This window comes from Oryzias latipes, chromosome 8, assembly GCF_053564925.1.
Source record: "Oryzias latipes strain Hd-rR chromosome 8, Olatipes_Hd-rR_3.1".
Taxonomy (NCBI): Eukaryota; Metazoa; Chordata; class Actinopteri; order Beloniformes; family Adrianichthyidae; genus Oryzias; species Oryzias latipes.
Window position 1 is genome coordinate 9,530,424 of NC_136244.1, and position 24,345 is coordinate 9,554,768.

The 24,345-nt window shown below is 39.9% G+C and overlaps 1 protein-coding gene across 2 annotated transcripts in view; it reads right to left on the reverse strand.

Annotated features, from left to right (window-relative positions):
- cacng3b (calcium channel, voltage-dependent, gamma subunit 3b) overlaps positions 1–24,345 on the reverse strand; it is a 71,606-nt gene that overhangs the window by 25,475 nt on the left and 21,786 nt on the right. For both annotated transcript variants that reach the window (XM_078951432.1, XM_004071908.5), the window contains exon 2: positions 11,225–11,308. In XM_078951432.1, coding sequence (XP_078807558.1) covers positions 11,225–11,308 — 84 coding nt within the window. The remainder of the gene's footprint in view (positions 1–11,224; positions 11,309–24,345) is intronic.

The following is a 24,345-nucleotide window of genomic DNA, read 5'->3' on the forward strand; positions in this document are numbered from 1 at the left end:
CTTAGGCCCGGCCATTAGTCAAAAGGCTGTTACTACAGAAGCATCTGGAAGAGGTGCAAAAGCTTCCTACTTGCCTACATGAAGATCACAGCAAGGAAGAACACAGACCACCGCAAGACGAGACAAACTCAAGTAATTAAAGGCCAAACCAGAAAAATCCAGCTCAAGCCCAAAAAATGACAACAATAGCTACAACAAACGTCAAGAAGGCAACATAAAAACAGCAGCAATGATTCCTCACAAAGATCACACTCCAAAAAATGAGATGGCAAGGGCTTGGCCACATCATAAACATCAAGCAGAAATTGCTCCTTTGCAGGAATGTGAAGTATGTCTGTTTATTGGGTATAAATGCTCTCAAGCACTACTCCAGAGAGAAATTGTGTCAGGTGAAGAAGATAAACCTTATGCTCAACGTACTGATCTTGGCTGGAGCATCGTTGACCAAAGCAATCCATGCTAGAATTGTGGAGATGACATTGGTGTCAGTCATCGCATTGTCGTGGGGAAGGTTATTCCAGATCCCAAACCTGGGGGGTATTCCAGGAAGCATGTTTAAACTAGCCTGACTTTAATCCTGAACTCTGGCTGAAATCCGCATGAACTTGCTTACTCTGGGTATGTCTGTTCCAGAAGACCGGATATGGGTTGGTGTAATTACGCTCGACTTGATAACCCTGGGTTAACGCACGTGCACAGCAGGTACGTAAAGACATTCTCAATGGATCGCCGATTTCTGGAGTCACCATGAAAACGCGTGGAGAAAAAAAAAGAAACCGCGACACTTGAGACGGAAGTGAGACGGAATCTGAGATTTTAATGACGGCGTATAAAGATTATACGTACATCAAAAAAGTAACACGGCTGCATCATCAAAAAAAAAAGAGTTTCTGCTTGGAGAAAAACAACAGACAAAGTAAACGCACAAGTTTCTGATCTTGTTTCCATTTTCCTTGTGATGCATAATTAAATATACAAATAATTTAGTTTAAAGTATTCAACCTAATTTCTTACGTCTATAAAACTCAATAATTGTTTATACAACTCATATTTACGTATTTATCTAACTAAATGTCACATTTCTCCAATAATCTATTTTCCATCTTAATTACTTATATTTCTTGAACTCTCATATGTCTAGGTTTGAGCCGGCAAATATGCTCATTTTTATAAAAATAAAAAGGATCACGGAGTGCAAAAATTTATTAAAGAATTTTCCATCATTGTCATTATAGTACAAACTGGTAGAGGTGCTATATAAACTCATCATCCTCTCCTTCACTCTCACTCATGGTGCAGAGACGTAAGCATAGTAGGACAAAAGAACTCGGCAAAACACATTAAAACAGCTAAACAACTAAACACATTCTATCAAAAAGCCACACTTAAACCCAAATCCGTCCAGACAGGCAAAGGGAATGATCCCTTGCGGTGCCGATCTAACAGCAGCACCAAAGTTACACCTACTTAATTGAATTAATTTGAATGAAAGGAAAACAACTGTCTGAAAACTACGTGTTATTTTTAAGGTGACCTAACAAAAAAAATTATTTATCTTAACTTAAGCAAATAATTAAGTTAAAGTAAAAAAGTTTATTTTTCCAACATCCATATGTGGTCTTATCACCTTCTCACGGTGGAAAAAGTATTATCTGAGCTTCTTCATACACTAAATGGACACGCCATGCTGCTTCACTTCACTGAAAACAAACTAAGCTTCAACTAAACCTGCTCCGGACCAGGTTATGTTCAGAGCAAGAGTTGCCATGGCAACTTGACCTACCCTGAAACATACCTCTGTTTCTGGAACCGAAAGCTGAGGTTAACAACTTCCTTAGCCTCAAACTTATCGTGGGAGCAAGCATAACCTGCTTCCTGGAATACCCCCCTGGTCTTCAGAGCAATGTCCACTTCATAAACAAAACCAAAGTAATAGATGTTACTTCTTCAGAGATTATTAAAGCACTGGAGTTAGATTTTCCTGAAAGGAAAATTGATGACAATCCTATGTCTCGAGATGATTTCTAGTTTCTCTCAAAACTCAAAGAAAGTAAAATAAATAAATAAAAAAAAAAAAAAAAAAAAAAAACTCAAAGAAAGGCATCCAACAGAATGAAAATGGTCACTATGAAATGCCACTGCCATTTCCTGATGAAAGAACCACGCAACTTGTGAATGTCTGAGAGCCAATAAATACTCTATTATTAACTGTTTTCTGTACAAAATTTACTTATAAAACTCTCATTCAAATAAAATAAAATATGTAAATAAAAAAATCAATAAGTACATAAATCAGTAATACATTTCTGTTTATTCAGTCTTATATATTTACTGTTTTCTGACTTAAACGTCCTTATTAACAAAGTTCTGTTAACGGTGTTGAATTATAACTATTAAACACAAAATAAGACTCCAATTTTACAGTTCTGTAACCTCTATCAATGGGTTCTTCTGAACACGGCTTTTCTTGTCTACTTCTTACTGCTGGACACTTGGCAGCACTTCCTCCTATACAGCTGAGACCCTTAGTGTGGTTGAAGATGCTTGTCAGTAAATCTGGACTGTATTTGGACTTATTGAAATTGAAGGTGGAGAAGTTGAGAGAGTATGTGCTCCCAATTTTGAGTCTGTGTTGAATGTTTTTGTTTTTAAGTTTACTCTTTAAACCACAAATAAGTAAAGGAGAAACAAAATTCAGCAACCATTTTTTGATTTTCTTTCTTATGACTTTTTGCACATTTAAACCGCGGTCACAAGTCATTGTAGAGCAGCCGGTCACCCACTCCTATATTTTCATAGTTGCGCTCAAACTGTGGTTCGTAAAAGAACTGGCGTTGTTCACTGGAGATCAGAACAATTGTTACTGATACCTGAGATAAGACAAAGGCTCCAAAACAGATGGAAATTCATGTTTGAGACAACAAATAGGTGTAGCAAAGATGCACAATAAGCGTGTTTGAGATCACCCAGGTGGACGCAATGCTGCGCAGATCACCTGGTGTGTTACATGTTTTTGCTCCAACATCACCTATCGATCATCACAAAAATATCACAAGAAAGGGGCGGGAGCAAGGCACCAACCTGCGCAAACGCAGCTGGAAATTTAGTACTGCACTGACTGAAAGCTGCCCCGATGACTACAAAACAATGCATAATGGGAAACGTGTCCTGAAGGTTTTTGTAGTTGAGTGATCAATTAAAATCATTTAAAATACTTATTGATAAAAAGAGGCTACATACATTACAAACATTAAAATAAATATAAAAGACATAATAACATAGATCATACTAAGCGGGACAGGCATATTACAACTAAATTGAATGGTAAGGACAACTCCAACTTCCTGTTCTCCTTCAGTCTCGCAGCAGCTCCGCCTTCATCTCAACCCCCCGCCTGCAGCCCCCCTGGTCTCCCCAACGATCCAGGCGTGGCGCTGGTTCATCTCAAACACGTCTATCTTTGCATTTTCCACACGTATTTTTAGTGTGTCTCAGACTAAATCTTGTTTTGATCGCATGTTTTTACTGTTAAAGCCCTGTTAGCTGTCACGCATGTAGGCGTGGGACATTCATTCTCCGCAGCGACCCATCTCCTGGGGGAGCGGTGGGCTGCAGTCACAGCCGCGCTTGGGAACCGCTTGTTTGGGGTTAATACCCTGCCGTGCGTAACCGTAACCGTAACCGTAACCGTAACCTCAACCTCAACCTCAACCTTCCTCCGGGTCTGTGCGACCCAGAAACAAGTTCAGCACGGGCTGCATGTATTTAGAAACTTACGAGCGAATAATTACATTCTAAAAAGGAAAGTAAGAAAGTCCTAAATGTGGGCGGGGAGGGGGCTGTCAGGTTTCCCTAAACATTAAACTTTCATATTAAGGCGGGGGCCACAAAATATCATCTTGGGGGCTGCAAATAGCCCGCTGGCCGCGAGTTTGAGGCCCCTGGCTTAAAGGGTCCGGAGAAGAGATTAAGAACGGGCAAAGCATACTATGGTGACTTCGTTCAGTTTATGGATGACATCATCTCTCGTGGTGATGCAGAAAAGGTCCCCTAAAGAAGAGTTGGGCAACAGTCCTGCATAGTAAATTACACATCACGGGGTACCAGGCAAAATCAGAGTGGTATTTGACTGTTCAGCCAAGTATCAAGACGCATCCCTTAACGACTAACTGTTATCAGGGCCTGACTTGACAAATAGATTGGTGGGCGTTCTCTGTCACTTTTGGAAGGGGTCGATTGCATTCATGTGTGATATCCAGCGAATGTTTCACCAACTCTATGTTAAAGGAGAAGACCAGGACTACCTGCGTTTCTTATGGTGAGAGTAAGAAATCCTGGACACAACACCGTCGGTTTATAGAATGAAAGTCTACTTGTTTGGCACCTTGCACAAGTTTGTCCTTGTACAAGGACAAACTCAGTTCGCCTATTCTGTAACATAATTAAGCAAAAATGCAAAGAAGGGATTGTAGAAGAAGAAGAAGGAAAAGAACTTTAAGTTAAGAAATGTTAAATGAAAATATGTAGAGCCCGAGCAGATCTTGACGTTACGTAGTTTGTCCAAGTGGGGTTACCATAGTGTGACGTCATCATTAGTGTCAGGCGCCGAACAGTTTTTGTACCTACACAGTCATCAAGGCGCAGCTTTAACAGCGGGAGCTGAAACAGAGAGTCTCTCTGGGATGATCTCATTAACTCAAAAATGGAAACATCATTACCATGTTGAACTCTTTAAAATAAATAAACCTGATCTATCAACATTCTCCGTGTCTTCCATGCATTGTAAGTGAGAAAAACACAGAAACCGCTCCATGTAGCATCAGGCTAAAAACATTAGCTGGTAGCTCCTCACACACACGGCCTGATACAACACTGTTTGTCGGTTGGGCTCACAACGCAGTACAAGAGTGAGCCCTGCGTCATCCCCCCTTGAAATGCTGACTGGGTTTGAATTATGCAACACTTTTTTCACTGTGTATGTGAAAATGAAAATGCAGTTCCCTCTTTGCATTTTTTTTAATTATGTCACAGAATGTGCAATGTTAAAGTAGAAAATGAAAAGCATTTTGAAGGATTGATTTTTAATTGTATTTTTGAGTCAATTGATGCATGTAGTTACATTGTGAAAATGAAAAAGCATTTCTATTAATCCATTTTAATTGTCAAATTAGATATTTCTAATTGAATTCTGCTTTACATTTACTAGAGAACATTTGAAAATGAAATGTCAAATGTAATTTTCTTTATCATTTTTATTAAGTGACAGAATGAGTGGTGTTGAAGAAGAAAAAAAAAAAGCGGTTTGGCGGATTGCTTTTCATTTTAATTTTAATTTTGATGTTTTATTTATTTATTTATTCAATTGATATTTGTGTCTCTATGTCAATCCCCCCCCCCCCCCCCCCCACACACACACACACACACACTCCAAACTCCCAGGCTTCCTGGTGAAATGTTAGGTGTAAAAATGGATAGTGGTCATGCTCCAGCATGGACTGGTACCGTTGCTAGATTTTTTAAGTCATGAAAAAAAAAACTATGTACAAATGCTAAAGGAACACATGTTTGAGTCCACACCTGACTGTGGCTCAGAACGTGTTTAAGCCTTTTCTGCTGCAGAAAATAACAGACGAATGCAGAGAGAAATGTCCAAAAACCTGACAGTTGGAGAGTCACACTGACATATGTGGAGCAAAGATGACCAGAAAGCCCTCACGTGCTTACATAATGTGATAAGACATCTAAGGCTTGTTTTTTCCAGCAGACAGTCTTTCATGCAGCTGAGTTTTATCTTAAGTTACTCAGCTTTTTACAAATATTAAAAGAAATCAGCTGAAACTGAGTTTGCTTTTATTCACTGAATCATATTTCTGCCTATTCGGTTAGCTGGAGCCCCTCTGCACACAAGACCCGCCCCATGTGTCCAACATCCCTAGGCTGTATGGAATGCCGGTCACTAGGTTTCCTGCTCCCCATTGGCTGGTATGGCTTCCATCATGTGGTCTAACTGGCTGCCTTAGGGGAATGTTACTCTGTGCTTAGTGGAGCAACAACAACACAGGCGAAGTCTGAATCCATTTTCTCTTTTCCTCCATTGTTGTTGTCCCCCTCCTATTACATATTTACTGCTTTTTTACAGAACAAAATCAGAAAGAGCTTCTTTCTTCTGCTTTACAAGTGATTCCAGTATTTGCTGTTTTTGTTCTGGCCCATTTTAGCAAGCCTAAATGTGGTGTGTTTCAGATGAGAACAGGCTTGCAAGGTCAGACTGAATGATCCAGCAAAGGCAGGAGGCCCGGCACCCCACACTCCACCCCATCTTGGCTCATCTTCACTAAAGATAATAATGGTTAACACACAGTGAGGACATAGTGATAAGATCTCTCACAGTGATTGTAGTTTTTCTTTTCACAACTTGCCCCTGCTGTTCCACAACTTTGTTTATATGCAATTTTTTGTAATCTTATATAATCATTTTTGTGGACTTTTCTTAAGTGATAGAAAAGGTTTGTGTTGTTAGCATCAAGAACTTGCCTTCTTGCATTGTTTGCATATTGCCTTCTTCTGCTCCACGTCGAATGTCTTGAATACAAAATGCCGCCAAATCACAAATGCACCCCTCTTTTTGCTAAAGTGCTTTTTCTTGGGCTGCCTGCATGAGTGTATCTGTCTGTTTCGACTAGGAGCGTTGGGAAAAATTGTTTTAGCAATATATTGCTATAGTTCATTTGGCAATTCAAAATGCTGTCAGGACGACCTGCCTCGCCGGACAGCGCGGCCTCCCGGCTGTCCTCCAGACTCATTGTCTCGGCCGCGCCCCTGTGCTCGGCCCGGCCTCCATCGATTCTGTTGCCGGTCAAAGTTCGTCCTTGGTTGATTTTTGGAACCTTGGTGTGGTTCCTTAAGGGGGGGGGGGGGGGGGGGTACTGTCATTGTCTGGGTGTCTTTGCCTTAGTTTTTGCTTCTTTTTGTTTCTGTCATGTTTGAGTTCTATTTCCTGTTTTATTTTGAAAGGTTTCCTGTTATGTCATGGTTTTGATTTTTACTTCCCTGGTCCCAATCTCCCCTGATCATGAACATGTGTGTCTTGTCAGTCCTGTTTGTATTTAAGTCTTGTCTCTGCCTTCCTCTTGTGCTAGTCCATACCATCTCTTCCCTGACTGTCATCTGCCCTGTTTTCCTGTTTAGCCCACAGATAGTTTAGTTTTATTTCCCTGCTCTGCACTGCTTTTTGTTAGTTAATAAACACCTTGCCCTGGAACTGCGTGCATCCCGTCTATGCTTTTTGGGTCCTACATGCTCACCAGCCCTCCCTACCTGACACATAATCACACTTTATTGTTTCCGGAAAGAATTAATGTTTTGTTTTGTTTTCCCTTTATTTTTGAAGCACCGTTCCTGAACCATTTAAAAGTACTGGAGAAGCTACATTAAGCAATGTTGAAAATAAACAGCCCTTTATTTCCTCAATTATTCTTTTAGAACCTTATTGGTTAAAGCACATTTATTCCATCTTTTTTCTTATACTGGAATCTATTTTGTTGTGGAAATCAGACATTGTTGACCGTTCCCAATATATTTCAAGTTACCAAAGTAAAAGCAGTATGAATGAGTAAGTCATACTTTGAAAAAAAAAAGAAAATATCTTCCTATGCAATATCAGGATACGTATTGTATCGTGGGACGCGTATCGAGATAAGCATCGTATCCCCAGACTCTTGCCAATACACACTACTAGTTTCGACTCCTGAGATTCAGCTTCAAGTTGCTGCATGTCGGTGCAAGGGATACATTTTCTGAATCATCATGTCAGGGAGGTATTCCAGAAAGCTGGTTATGCTAGCTCCCAGGGTAAGTTTGAGGGTAAAGAAGTGTACAACCACCCTTTTCGGTTCCAAAAACAGAGGTATGTTTCAGGGTATGCTTAGTTCCCCTGCACCTCATGCTCTGAACATAACCTGGTCTGGAGTAGGTTTAGTTGAAGGTTAGTTTGTTTTCAGAGAGGTGAAGGAGCATGGCATGTCCATTTGAAGATGATTTAGTGGATGAAAAAGCTCAGATAATACTTTTTCCACCATGAGAGGGTGATAAGACCACGTTTGGATGTTGGAAAGATAAAACTTTTTACTTTGATCTAACTTCATTATTTGCTTTAGTTAAGATAAATCAATTCTTTTTAGTTAAGTCAGCTTAAAAATAACACGTAGTTATCAGACATTTATTTTACTTTCATTTACATTAATTCAATTAAGTAGGTGTAACTTTGGTGCTGCTGTTAGATCGGCACCGCAAGGAATTGTGGGATACCATTCCCTTTGCCAGAATGGACAGATTTGGGTTTAAGTGTGGGTTTTTGACCAAATGTGTTTAGTTGTTTAGATGTTTTACTGTGTTTTGCCGAGTTATTTGTCCTACTATGTTTAAATCTTTCTACACCATGAGTGAGAGGAAGGGAGAGGATGATGAGTTTATATAGCACCCCTACTGTGAGGTGGTGTAATAATAAATTCAGGGATATGGTATATGGTTACTTGACTCAAATCTGTTTTGTTTCATTCATTTTATTGTTATAAAAATGACTATATCTGCAGGCTCAAACTTAGACATATGAGAGTTCAAGAATTAAAATAAATTAAGATGGAAAAACTTTAATTGAATTGGAGTAATATTACATTTAGTTAGATAAATATGTAAATTTGAGTTGTAAAAAAATTATTGTTAGATCAGGGGTCGGGAACCTATGGCTCGCGAACCATATATGGCTCTTTTGATGGTCACATGTGGCTCGCAGACAAATCTTTAATTATACTTTTTTTTTTTTCATTAGACCAGTCCTTGTCTGGCGCGATGCAGTGCCAGAGGCGTTGGTTCTTGGAGAACAAAATCTACGCCAGCACTATCAGTTACTATTATCTATTATTTCACAGAGTTTGTACCAGCCGGAAACCTGTGAATTGACGTGCCTAGAACTGCGCGCTCCCGTCTCTGAGAAAGAGCGCGCAGTTGCGGGGACGGGATGTTAGAGGAAGAAAGCAGAGGGTGGGGGGGCACGGCCAGTAAGGTGAACCACGCAGGGATTGTAAAAATGTAAAACCCGCTGCCCGTCACTCACTGCAGCGTGTGAGTGTGTGTTTGGCTCCGTATCTGCATGTGAGCAGTCTTTGTCACATCCACAGAACATTCAGACCAACCCACGATCACGTTTAAAGTCTCAACGCCTGCATGAAGCAGAAACTCACCATGTATCAACCAGACTAGACCATCAGCAAAACCACCACGAGAAATACTCATCATTTATTAGCAACAGAATAACAATGTTATTAAAAAGAATCCACAGACTTATTGTACCTTAAAAATGTTGAAATTACATCAAATGCAAACATTCATTTGTATATTTAGTTTTAAACATATCGTTGCTTACTGACTTGGACTGGGTGGTTGGGCCGCGTTAAAATTTCTGGAGTTCATTAAACGCATCAAGCAGAGATCTGATTGGCTCTCAGTTCTGTCGCTCAGGCGGTTGTTAGGTAGTTTGGACCAATGGGGTTCAGCTATGGGCCGAATAAGGGAAATGGGAGGGCTGGAGCGGCAGTGAGCGAATATAAAGTTGGGAGAAGCGCTCTCGTCTCGGTGGGAGAGATTCAGGAGTTGCTAAATTAATTGTACGGCGTTCGTCTACAGTAACCAGAATGAAGAATCTTAAGAGAGGCTAAGTCTCAGTGCCTCAGTGTGGGAAAGGGACGCTACATTATTGTATGGCTCTTTCGAAATTACATTTAAAAATATGTGGCGTTTATGGCTCTCTTGGCCAAAAAGGTTCCCGACCCCTGAGTTAGATAGACGTAAGAAATTAGGTTGAATAAATTTAACTCAATTACTTGTTACCAACTGAATTAATTTAAGTTGGATAATTATATTTATATGTATATATTTATATTATATTATATTTATATGCTTCAAAATGAAAATAAGATCAGAAACTCATGCTTTTACTTTGTTAACGTTTACATGCGTTTACTTAATACGTTCTTTTTCTCCAAGCAGAAACTCTTTCTTTTGCTGATGCAGCCGTATTACTTATTTGATGGACGTATAATCTTTATACGCCGTCATTAAAATCTCTGACTCCGTCTCACTGAAGTATATCGCTCTCTTTTTATCTCCACGCGTTTCCATGGTGACTCCGCAAATCGGCCATCTATTGAGAATATTTATGTACTTGCTGTGCACGCGCATTAATCCAGGGTTGCCAAGTCGAGTGTAATTAGGCTAACTCATATTCGGTCTTTTGGAACCGACATACCCAGAGTACGCAAGTTCAGGCGGATTTCAGCCAGAGTTCAGGGTTAAAGTCAGGGTAGTTTAAAAATGCTTTGTTGCAGGGCCACACTCTCGCACACTAACATTCACACCTATGGGCAATTTAGAGTCACCCAATAATCTCTGAAGAATACGTTCAGGCTGTGGGAGAAAACTGAAGTGCCTGGAGAAAATGCACACACTCATAAGAAGGACATGTAATCTCCACACAAAAGGGAACCAGCTGAGTTTCTAACCAGGGCCTTCTCAATACATGGCAAGAGCCCTAATCACTACTCCACTGCGCAATCTAGCTTGAAAAACCAATTAAAAAAATTTATGTCATATATCAATTTTTTTCCCTTCTCCGCTTCTGTGCCGGTCCAAGCCCGGATAAATTGAGAGGGTTGCGTCAGGAAGGGTATTCGGCGTAAAACATTGCCAAGTTAACCATGCGACTCGTCCTCAAAGGAGAGGTTGTTTCGCTGTGGCGACCCCTTGATGGGAAAAGCCGAAAGAGACAGATGTAATATATCAATTTTCAATATGCCCCAAAATGACTAAACCAATGAGTCTTTTTGTTTCTTTTTTACCTTTGGGATGTTACAATAACAACATATGATGCAGATTATTTTTTAATTATTTTATATTTATTTAATAATACCTTGAAGAATGTGACATCAATTCAACTCAGCAATGATTTTTATTCTGTAACAATGGAGAAGTTTTCCTGAGATTGTAAAGTAAAAATTTTTACTCAAGGGAAATTAATTTGCTGATATTGAAATATTTAGATGGATAAATTGTGCTATACTGTGATTTTTGTCTGTAAAATCATATGTAGTCGTAAAAATCACAATTTTTTTGCTTGGCTGCAAAATTGGCATGAGAAGTCAGTAAAAACGCGAAAGGATAAGTGACTTACGGAGGAGATACTCTGCGGCATCTGCTTCATAGTCGGCATCTTCTGGAAAATGGTCAATCTTCTTACAAACGCCTCTGAAGGTTCCTGCAAAACAAAAGCATCAGTCGGTTACCATCATTCTTTCTCCATTACACCAAATTCATCTTAAAGGTTTCTTTGGCAACTTGCTGTTTTTTCGTAGGTTGTAATTCATTGTAATTCTATACCCATTTGAATAGACATTTAGCAATGAAGTCTACATGTAAATAGATGAGTATTTTTATCATTTTGTTCCCTTTTTTCCTTGGTAAAATAATGGAACAAAATTATAAAAATTTCGACTTTTTGATTTCACTGGTCAGCCCACTGACAGCATGAGTTTGAGCATAAATTTACTCAATTCCACGTAGTATGACAGTTAAAACGTAGGTAAGCCCAATATTTGCTAAATCCAATATTTTATATCTTTTATATTAATATTTTGTTTTTCTAAACTCCTCATGGAACCGTCTCTTTCCAATCTATACCAACGTTTTCATTTTTTCAACCTTAAATAGCTTTACAAATGTAAATCTTTTTGTGCATCTGTTTTTCTCAAAACATTTTAGTTTATCTCTGTCATATCTAAATAATGTCTTAATATGTAATTAAAGCAAAACAAGGCAGAACAGCCAAAAGGAGATCCAAGAAGGTTACATCCTCTGGGGAATTATTAAAATAAAATGCCTAACCTGAGCTCATTGCAACACACGGATACAATTATTTTAATCAGAAATGTAGTAAAAACTAATTTCAAATCAGTTATCGTGTTTAAGATGCTAATAGATATCTAACTAGAAAAGCCTATTTGGAAAATAAAATACGATTTCGATAGCTTGTAGCATATACATGTAGTAGGGCTGTCTGATTAGTTTCAATTTACAGTTAAAAGTTTGCGATTTATTTGATGTATGTTTATATCCTCTCATTTCCATTTAAATTTTTATTTTGTTGTTTGGTTATAGAAAACAAAATTTTACAAATTGTAAACATAAATTTGAAGTTAAAAAAAAGTCAATCTTTGAACGTCATTTATAAGGCGCACTGAACTATAAGGTGCATTGAGACGAAAAGGTCAGAGATGCTGTAAGTTCATTAGTCAGACTTTAATTGCATTCACCAAAATGGAAAAGATCCTTCTCAATTGCTTTGGCTCATTTGTTGAAGCAGACCGGACATTCTCAACACTCTTGGTGCTTTTGTCAAAATAATGTGGATGGTTCGGCACAACACCATGGTTCACCTGCAAAAGCTCATATCTCTCCCAAAACAATTCACTCATGTGTCAAAACTAAATTTCCTTCTCATTTAAACAGTCAGTGCCCCTAAAATACTTTGTCCCTTTGGCATTGTGTAAGCACTGCAAGTCAAAATGATTAGATGTTTTGTCACAATAGCAAAGGACCATTGAAATATCCCTCATGTCCACCTTTCAGTCTTAGCTCAGTCCTTCATTGACAATGGTAACTGTACTGTTTTTCTATAGCTAACAGAATACAATTTTGTATAAAACTGAAAAAAAGAAAAAAGATTTTAGAGTAAGAGTTGCCTCTTAGGTTTACAGTAACAGCACACATTGCACTCATACTGCCAAGGAAATTCTAACCATTATCATTCACACAAAAAAAGTAACTTTCATATATAAGAGTAAAAAAAAATGTATACAGCATAATATACTTTATAATTTAAACACAAACAAAAAACAATGAAAATTATCTGCAGCCTACAGTGCTGTAAATAATGCTTGAGTTTCACAACTAAGAGTTCTTCACTGGTCGCTGTCCTCACCCTCCTTCTCCTGGCCATCGTCCTCACCCTGCTGGCCATCACGCTGCTGTCTGTCTGGCCACAGATTCTCGTCCACATCACAGCGTATATTCTCCCTTGCGATTCAACGAGGGTTGAATCAACTGATCAACTGATCTCCTGTAATATCCTCACACGCAGCATCCATTGCAAGGAGCAGGGACTTCTGATCTTGAGCCCGATGCTCATACACTCTCCACCTCCAAGCGGAGAAAAACTCCTCAATAGGATTGAGAAAAGGAGAGTAAGGTGGTAGGAACCCTATAAACATTCTTGGATGAGTAGTGAACAAGCCCCTGATGAGCGGGCCACAGTGGAAATTCACATTGTCCCATACAATAACATATAGTGGTAGGTGAGACCCTACGAGATCTCTCTCAGTTTCAGGGATGAAATCCAAATGAAGGCGGTCTAAGAAGATGAGGAGCTTCTGTGTATTGTATTGCCAAGACTGGGGATGTGAGTGGCCACACCACGCTCAGATATGGCAGCACACATAGTTTTATTGCCCCCTCGCTGGCCTGGGACATCCTCCTTCCAGATTTTAAAGCGCACTGTTTTAAAAAAAAAAACTTATTAAGGCTTTCAAGTGTGCCATGTAGTTCAGAAAATACAGTATTACTATAACCACAGCTAAAGGAACAGCAAAAAGAAACAAGAGTGTGTGGCACAAGAGTGTTTTTGTATCTGTACATTATGTGACCTCATTAAATTTAATAGTGAAATGAGGACACTGAACAAGAATGTCTAATATATATGAGAACATGACAGCATATAAAATCCCCGCTAGAGTAGGGCTGCATGATATGAGGAAAACTTGCAATATGCGATATGAGTATGATATAATTCGCGGTATATAAACAAATAGCAAAACAATCAAAAACATAATTCCCATTTCATTGCAACAGTTTAAGAATTTCACTTCAAATGACCTTCGTTGACATAGGAGGGGAACATAAAAGGTCTCCATCTGATTGGTTAACAACGTTAAAGGGTCCATACGATTGGTCAAATGCATAAAGGGATTTATTTTATTAGTTAAATACTCCAAAAGATTGTTCAAACAGATTTAAGGTAACCATTTATTGCAATTTTTGCTGTCTTCTGCGATGTGCATACTGCAAGGCGTGATCTCGCGATAACGATAAATTTGTGGTATATTGTGCAGGCTAGAATGAGAGGGATGGGCTGTAAACATTCAAGTTTCATGTGGAAAACGTGAAACACATAGATGCTGCTGAAAGAACAGGCAGCCATTTAACCACACGCATCCCAAATTCAAATTGAATCCAGCCTATTCAAATGATACATGAATATCTTCAAACATGCATGTGTGTAGTCGCTTGTATTGACTAGGATGCAGTCTCTTACGATCATGCTGTGTGCCATGAAGAGTGACTCATCCTCATTTACGCACACACATTTCCCGGCGTGCCTGGCGTTCAAAGCTTTTCATGGCCTGTTTTGTGTGCCATGAGCATGTGTGACCAAGCCGAATGAAGCTTCCATCCCAATATTCTGTCCCATTCTGACTTAGTCATCACCATGGGGGCCATGAAAGAGAGCAGTATTGAGAGAGGGGGAGCTCAGAGAGGCAAACCAAGACGGAGAAAATGCTGGCTGAAAGAGGTTTGGGAGTTAAACTCCTGAGAGAATTAGAGAGCTTCATCAAGCTCATCTTAAATGGTAGCCTCCAGAATTCTGCCAACTTTTCGGGGGGAAATTTTGATTCAAAAAGTGATCATTTTATTGTGTTTCAACCAAGGTTATTATAGTTAACGAAAACGAACGAAAAAACTAAAACTAAAACTGAAAAAACATTTTCGTTAACTGAAATAAAAATAAAAACGAGAGTTTTTAAAAAAACGAAAACTAACTAAAACTGTTTGTTGTGTGTATAAAACGAACTGAAACTAACTAATATTAACCCCAAAAAATCCTTCGTTTTCGTCTTTGTTAATACATAAGTCTTTTGGGTTGAAATAAAATCTATACTTCACGCTGCTAGTTTTACTGTGTATTTGATCCCTACGGCATCACGTTGTCTGTGACGTCACATGATGTCTGTCAGACACTGCCGGCTAGCGTGGTCATAGACATTTACATGAGCGTGATGGCTGCATTAAAAGTTGGGAGAAAGCGGGAGAGTCCTATTTGGGACTTTTTTGACTATGACAGCGTCGAAAACAAAAGTAAGTGCCTTGTAGTCGAAGCAGGAGACAAAATTTGTGGAACGCTCCTCAAAGGGAAAAACCCTACAAATCTAAAAGTACATTTAAAAAGCCCACACAAAAACGCAAATCAACAGTACCTAGACAAGCTAGCCTGTTGCCCACCCTCCCCCGAAAAAGAAGCGAGAGCAGGTAACGTTAACACGAGAAAGGAACCTAATACGGCATCCATAATGGACTGTTTTTACCGCCGACCAAATAGCTGCTGGCTAGTAAATACGCATGAACATCAAAAACGAGAAGATGCTTTGGTCTTCTTTCTCTTTCGGCTTTTCCCATCAGGGGTCGCCACAGCGAATCATCCTTTTCCACCTCACTCTATCATGAACATCTTCTACCCTAACATTAGCCAACTTCATGTCCTCTGTCAAGACATCCATGTATCTCCTCTTTGGCCGTCCTCTTGCCCTCCTGCCAGGCAGCTCCATCTCCAACATCCTTCTACCAATATATCCACTATCCCTCCTCTGAACATGTCCAAACCATCTCAGTCTGGCTTCTCTGACTTTGTCCCTAACACAGGCAACATGAGCCGTCCCTCTGATGTACTCGTTCCTTATCCTGTCTAACCTGGTCACTCCTAAGGAGAACCTCAACATCTTCATCTCCGCTACCTCCATCTCAGCCTCTTGTCTCTGTCTCACTGCTACCGTCTCTAACCCATAGAGCAGAGCTGGTCTCACCACTGTCTTGTACACCTTTCCTTTGAGTCTTGCTGACACTCTTCTGTCACACAACACTCCTGACACTTTCCTCCACCCGCTCCAACCTGCCTGCACTTGCCTCTTCACCTCTTTTCCACACTCCCCATCACACTGAACTGTTGACCCCAAGTACTTAAACTCCTGCACCTTCTTCACCTCAGCCCCCTGTAACCTAACGCTTCTACCTTGATCCCTCTCGTTCAGACACATGTATTCTGTCTTACTATGACTGACCTTCATGCCTCTTCTTTCCAGAGCAAACCTCCACCTCTTAATTTTTAGAACAATGTAGGTCAGCAGTTTCTTAAGTGTTGTATAAAATAAAATGTATTCTTAAAAAAATGAGTTAAAATGTTAAAATAAAAAAAACTTTAAAAATATAAAATATATGCTTATTAGCAACAGTTATGCATTTGCTGAGGCATATTATCAAAGTCAGCTTTTACGAAATTGAAATTACGTTACTTTTAGACCCAGGGTGTATACAGCAGATAACAAAAACAACAAAAGGGATACAAATGTACAATAAATACAAATTGTTTTGGTAAAAGATTATAGTACAAACACTATACACAAATGACGGCACATAGTTCTTAGAGTTCAAATCAGCGTCATGCATTATGCTGCGTTTGCTGATTTTATATATATATATATATATATATATATATATATATATATATATATATATATATATATATATATAGTTGTGAAATGTTTTACAACTTTTTGTGAAGCTTTATGATACATTATAAACATCCAAAACTAAATTATATAAAGTAAATAACAAATAATTATGTGAATTGTTGTTGGTAAAATAAAATCCAAAATAATTAACAAATGTATCAATATTAGGCTGATTTACCAATTATTTTAGTGCTTAAAAACTGCCGAAATTCACAGATATAAGCACAAAGGGACAGTTTTACTTGTAATTGTAAACTTGTTTTAAGATTACTTGTGCAGCCCTAGTAATCACTATGATTTGTAAAATGACCGTCCATTGTACTACACTTTTTTACTATACATTGTACTATTTGTACATTTTACAATTTATGTTTATATTAACTAATTATTTGTTTTCTCATCCTTCTTTGCAAAGAACTTGACCTGCCAGATGATGGGGAGAACAGGTTCCAGAGGATGCCATGCTTTGCCCACACCCTTCAACTCGCATTGAAAGATGCCATGAAGCACCCAAATGCTGATTCACTCATAACAAGAGCAAGACACCTTGTAAGTGCTGTAATGCTTCATTTGCCACTGATGATTTCCTCAATCAAAAAGTGTGGCAAAACTCTGGTCCGGGATTGTAGCACACGCTGGAACAGCACGTTTGATATGCTGAGAAGACTGCTGGAGATTAGAGCTGAACTAAATCAAGTACTTGAGGAGTTGAGCATTGACACCCTTCTCACAAGCGACTGGACTAAGCTTGAGAAATTGGTCAAGCTACTTGAGCCCTTTGCCATTCACACAGACCAACTTCAGAATGACAGCCAGTCACTCTCACAAGTAGTGCCATGTCTGCTCAACCTTGAGGCACACCTGATGACCACTACTACTGGAAAGCAGTTAGCACAAGTTCTGCTGAAGTCTTTGCGAGAACGTTTTTCTTCCATTCTTAGTCCTTTTTCCCCACAGTTTGATGCTACACCAGCAGCAGCCTGCCTAATGGATCCAAGCGTTTCACTGGTTCTTCAAATACCAGACACAGTGCCACTAGAGAGGGCAGCTCGGTCTTTTGTGCAAAAACTGGCTACTGCTCAGAATAACCCCACTGCTTCTCAGGATGATGTTGCCACTGCAACGGCCAGTCAAACAGCAACAAGATCCCCTCCGACTATCCTACAGAAATATCGCTTTCTTGCATCCAGGATGGAGGTAAATGCGTCATTGACAAATCAGCCTGATGTGACCAGTAGTCTGTTGACTGAAATAAATAAGTATGTTGAGGATGTCAAACACGGTGTCTTTAATGAGACACCAGCATCTTACACCCTGCAGTGCTGGATTGTTTCATGGACCTCTTTGCACAGCCTACACCTTGGGTCTTGTCTGGTGTGGTAGATCTGAGCCTCTATCGGCCTGGTGCTCAGGGCTTGCTCCTGAGCTGCCAGGATGAGTGCTTCAGTGCTGTCCTGTAGGCCAGCCCTTTCTAGCTATTGATAGGACTTCTTGACTTCAGCCACTTCAGTTATGGTCCGGTGGTACATCCCATGCAGAGACTTGACTTCCCATGAGGATCTGTCCTCCAGCACCATATCTTCTGCTCTCAACTGCCTGAGACATTCACTGAGCACACTGTCAGTAGGCTCCTTGAGCTTGATATGTTCATGGATCTTTGATGTTTCATCTTGTATAGTGGCTTCCACGCTCACTAGTCCTTGGCGTCCTTCCTGGCAGCTAGCATACAGTCTCAGGGTGCTGGATTTGGTATGGAACCCTCCATGTATGGTGAGGAGCTTTTGTGTTTTAACATCTGTGGTCTGTATCTCTTCCTTTGGCCATCTTATTATTCCTGAAGGGTATCTGATAACTGACAGTGCGTAGCTGTTTATTGCCTAGGTCATGTTCTTGCCATTGAGCTGGCTTCTCGGAACTTGCCTTACTCGTTGGAGGTATTTGGCTGTTGCAGCTTTCCTTGTTGCCTATTCCAGGTTGCCATTTGCCTGTGTAATTCCAAGGTACTTGTAACTGTCCTCAATGTCTGCTATTGTTCATTCTGGGAGTGAGACCCCTCCTGTGTGGACTACCTTGCCTCTCTTTGTCACTATCTGGCTCCATTTCTCAAGCCCGAATGACATCACGATATCAGTAATGTAGATCCTGGTGGTGAGGATCAGGGAGTCAATGTCACACTCGCTCTTAGCATGAAGCTTGATGTCATCCATGTAGAGGAGGTGACTGATGTTGGCCCCATTTTTGAGTCAGTATCCATTGCCAGTCTTGTTAATAATTTGGCTAAAGGGGTTCAGACCTAACAGCAGTGGGGACAGAGCGTCACCTTGGTATATCCCACAATTGATGGACACTTGTGCCAGTGGCTTGCCCTTGGCTGCAACAGTGGTTTTACACGTCTTTAAGGCTCATGTGTGGCATTGAGTCATAGGCTCTCTTGTAGTAAATCGAGGCTGTGCACAGGTTGGTATGTCGTGACTTACAGTCTTGAGCGACTGTTCTGTCGACCAGGAGTTGGTGTTTGGCTCCTCTGGAATCTCTACCAATGCCCTTCTGTGCGTGTCTCATGTATTGATCCAAATGCCTATTTATCTTGGTTGCAATGACACCTGACATGAGCCTCCATGTTGTAGCGAGACAGGTTATTGGCTGGTAGTTGGTTGGGACGGCACCCTTTGCGGGTTCCTTCTGGATTCAGGATTGTTCGCCCTTCCATTAACCTTTATGGGTGAGTCCCATCTCGTAGCAACTGGTTTACTTGTGCTGCCAGGCACTCGTGGAGTGCAGACAGTTTCTTTAGCCAGTAGCCAGTATCATTTCAGGGCCCAGTGCTGTCCAGTCCTTCATATCTGAGACTCTTTCTTGGATGTCTGCCATAGTGATGGTTACTGGGTTCTGTTCAGGGAGGTTGCTATGTTCTTTTCTCAGAGAGACCGGGCACTGGGCATTGCTGTTATATGCCGTCTCTTTCTCCCATGTACCTTTCCAGTACTGTTCAGTTTCCAGCCTTGGTGGGTCTGCTCGGCTATTTTGACCCTGCCACTGAGCGTACACTTTCGCAGGTTGCAGAGAATGTAAAGTAAATGGACAAAAAAATAAAATAGAATAAAATATATAGAGAAGTAAGAGCTCTGTCTCTTCCTCTGATCACAGGCAGGAGCCGTCCCCAGAGTTCTAGCCACTCTACAGCTCCCGGCAACCCCTTCCTGGATGGCGCACACCTGACTCTCACTTATTCAATCAACCACAGCGTACTTAGGCAATGCACTGAGTGAAGCTCAGTATGAAGAATTGTTTTAGCGACTCTGCCTTCATTACAGAGCTTTGTATTTGAACATGATCTTCTGTTTCCTGACCCTGTTTCTGACTCAGTTTCCTGCCCTGACTCTTGCCTGGATCTTGACTACCCCGTCTCGCCACTGATGCCTGCCTGACCCTGATTTAGCGTTGTGGTCTTTTAGCTGAGCTAATAAACCTGCTGCATTTGGATCCAGCCATCTGCCTGTTCTTGTAACATTATTAAGGATCAGTTGGTTTTTAAAAAAAACAGTTCTTGTGAATCCAATTTTTTTTTTTTTTTGCCTATTGATAAAACATTCAAAACTAAATCATATATCATCTGAGACTACTCCAGAAACTATTTTGGTGTTTTCCTAACTTTGTGCAACAGTAAAAATCCTTCTAAAACCTTTATACATTTTTAAACAAATTATCGTTTTTTTATACACAAATTAATAACTGTTTTCCTCACTTCATGGCTTTTCAGTACAGCTTTATGTCAGGTCTGAACACTAAATTAACGTTAGATAAGTGTGAAATATATTAACTATTAAATGGAAAGTGAGGACATATAAAAGAAGATGTCAACAATGTATTAAAAAAATATTTTTCTATTCGGGCGAATGCTCGATTCTGATTGGCTGCTGACATTTTGCTTTACCTCAAAAAAAAAAAAAAAAGCAACTTACACTCTGAAAAAAAAGGTAAAAACTTCCCTGTCTAATAACTAAATTAACTTCAAAAAAGTTATCCATTCAACTTTGTAGAAGTTAGATGGGTACAGTGCTGTGGGAAAGTATAAACTGAGTAAGAAATCAAGTATTTTTAGAAAATCTTCAAGGGAAATATCCCTGAAATCATATTTTTCTCTCGCAAACCACAGTCTGAAAACATGCTTCATAGGTTAATTTAACCCTTGTGCTATCTTAGATGACCCCTCCCTTACATTGACGTATTCTCCCTACCATGACAAAGGTGGATAAAGGTGGAAAGATTTTATGTAATCCATGGACACTAGTGAGGTTCACAAATCATTGAAGAAAAAAGGTTCAGCGCACCGTCTAATGGGTCTAGATGACCCAACTCCCAATGTTAAAGTGCCTAGGACAGCACAAGGGTTACAGAATTACAGCAAAGAGCCAACCAGGAGAACAGAGAGGCATACATTTAAACACACAAATAACATTTATCAGCAGTAATTTGCCTCATAAAGGACAGCATTGCCTGAGGGAAACTGTAGTTACCATCACAGCGAGGAATGAAGCAAATGGGGGCCAGAGTCCAGCATGCAAATTGTTGTTACATTGTATTTTTGTGAGCAGGCCTACTTCATGTGAGTCATGTGATTTACCATTTTGTTGTTGTTGATGTTTCTTTTTTTTTGGTCCTGTGTGCCACTTCTGTCACTTATGTTTGAATAATTCTGAACGTAAAGCATGACAAACCCTTTTTGGTTTTGTTTGGCGCATGAATGTTGTTCCCTTACAACAACACTGCTGGGGGGGGTTGCCTCAAAACAAGTTTAAAAAACAAACACAAACAACACTGTGGGCTCATGAGGGGCCATGAGAGGTTTGTCCTCGTTCGTGACTTTCAAACACATAGACACTATAAGCACCAGGACATCATCCTAACAGAATAAAGGAGGAAGAACAGGAAAACCAGTTACTGTAGAAACATAGAAGAAGCCTTTAGAGCAGTCATGAATTGCTCTTCTTGAAATGTCTAAACATAAGGTATGAAAAAACTCATTTGGAGCACGTCCAGTAAGGACCTTCTAGAGCTGAAATCAAAAGGGTATTCACATTGTTTGTTCAGCCTAAATCTTAAGTAGATAATGAAGAGATGAAATTCACCATCACATTTATAATGGATTATAAATGAATAAACGAACTTCTGGAACCAGATTGTAAATTAACCCTTTTACTACCAGAGATTTCACCAGCAACATGGAATAACACATGCTCTTTGAACTACCATAACTTTTCGACTGTTTGTCCAATTAGCGTAATTTAAATAGATTCAAAAGCAGAGGGAAGCAGCTATGCACTGATATGAAAAAAAAGTTTGTTTATCTTAATCGCTCAAACACTCTGCTCCTGTTCAAGTGTTGCATTTATGTGCAGCACTGCAAGTTTCTACAACATAAACCAGGTTGAACTGTGACCAATCAGGGACTCAGATTTGGTAGTGACGTATAGATGGCTTTCCTTTAAATTCATAAAAAGTACCAACTGTTTGAAATTTGATCATAGAAGACAAAATGAATAATTGTGGTTTGTGGCCAGCCTGAATTATATAAAATTAAATCAAACTTTATTTATATAGCACTATTCCTATGAAGGCACAACACCAAGTCTTACACTTATCTGAATTGAGCTGTGTAAGAAAAAGCTTAGAGCAATATTCGCAAGATTTTCACCACTTTGACATTTCGCACCAAGCATTTTCCAACTGTAGATGGCGGCTTGTGTTACTATCAAGTAGTGACAGTCTATTGTGAACATCATGGGGCAAATTTTCCAGAAAGTGCATTTAGCATCACATGTCCGTTGTGAACACCATAACACCTGAGCTTTAGTTCCAGTATTTACAATCTTTTAACTACCATTACTCTTCAACCATTTACACAACTAATGTAATTCCAGTAGATTTTAAAGCAAAGAAAAGCAGCCTTGCATTTATATGCAACACTTCAAACACGCATAATGGTGCAAAGCCGAAATAAAAAGTAGTTTTTCTCACTTCAGGATTAGCTGATTCACGTTGCGTTAACGGTTGAAAAGCTATCGTAGGCTTGGTTTACATCATCAAGTTGCTGTGAGTCTTATGCTATCTACCTGTATTCGTTATCTCCATGTACCTCCACCATTTGCTGCTGGACTTCAACTCGTTGTGATGAAACTACAACTCTACATAGTTCTAAAGTCCGATAAAAATTATTACTCTTCCTATGCTCCACCTTTCTGAGCCTTATCTGTACTGCCACCTTCAATAAATCTTTGTTAGCTATTCACTTAATACTGTGTTTTATGGGTTTTGGCGCTTACCAAGCGTTCAGTCACTACATGCTTATTTGATTTATTCTACAATCATATTGGTTTCTAATGCTAAAGAAAACACAAGCAACTGCTGTTGGTGTCTTATTTGGGAAGAGGAACACTTTCGTGTGGTTCAAGGGGTTAGGGTTATAAATGAGCAGTCAAACATTTTAAAACAAAATGGTTATACCTTCTGCATAACAAATGCAGGGAGAGTGAAGGGGCAGCAGAAAGGGAAGCTGAAAAAGCAGAGCAAATTGGAGAGCTTGTTTCTTCAGAGCACCTCTGACAGCTCTGTCTGAAGGACTGTGCTACTTCCTCTCTCCACGTCTTTCCCTCTTTCTCATATTACCTCTTTGCAAAAGGAGGAGAGAAAGAGAGCAAGGAGCTAGTTTCCACGGTGATGCCTGATGAAAGGAAACGAGGAAGGTTCTGCACGGATGCACACCTCTTCTCTTTGTCCCCCCCCCCCCCCCCCCCCCTTCAAGCCAGTCCTCCCACACTTTCATCTCTGTGTTTTGATTAAACCTCCTTTTCTCCATCCAGGTCTTCCCAATACCGTCACAAAACATTAATTCAGTTCAGCTGTGAGAAGACACATGTCTGGACAGAGACATTACACATATGAGGTTTAGTTTTTGCCATCTATCCAACCCAGCTACTAGTTTTTGTCAAATTGAAATCTGTGAAAATTATTGTTCTTTTCTATAAATACATTTTAGTTTATTTTAAAAGCTCTCTGCCAAATATCTGAGGAGCCAGTGTAAATCCCTTTGAATCCCACTGAGGCCTCACTCAAAACTGGTGGATATGGGCAGCCTGGAGGTGAAATAATAGGCAAACCTGTACAAAGCACGCAGATGGAATGCCCCTGGAAATAATTAGGTCATAGACCACTCCTCCGTCGGTGCAAATGTTCATGGCCATTTTTTCTACAGGCAATGCAACAGGTTTTAGCAAACACAACATGCAAGTAAGGTGGAAGTAGGTGAGATCATTCATTTTTTTCAACACCTCCCAGGATCAAGGAGCCTATTAGTGCTGTTCAATGATAAGTATGCCCTCCTTGCGTGCAACCTGTCTGTTAGAATTTAGGAAATTAGACAATCTGAGTTTTTGTGGGCATCCTACAAGGGTCCCACAGACACTTAAACACCTTGTGCAGCATTTGTGCGGGGTCAGTAAAGGGCCAGCACTCGCACCATACTAACAACTACAGTGTGGCTGTACCACACAGTCACCCATACATCAAATATTTCAGAATACACTTACCACATGCACAACAATCGTGCGTTCCATTTTCAAATTTTCCTTTTAGGTGGTCGTACAAGCCTCAAGGGAACTTCAAGACACAGCTACACTCC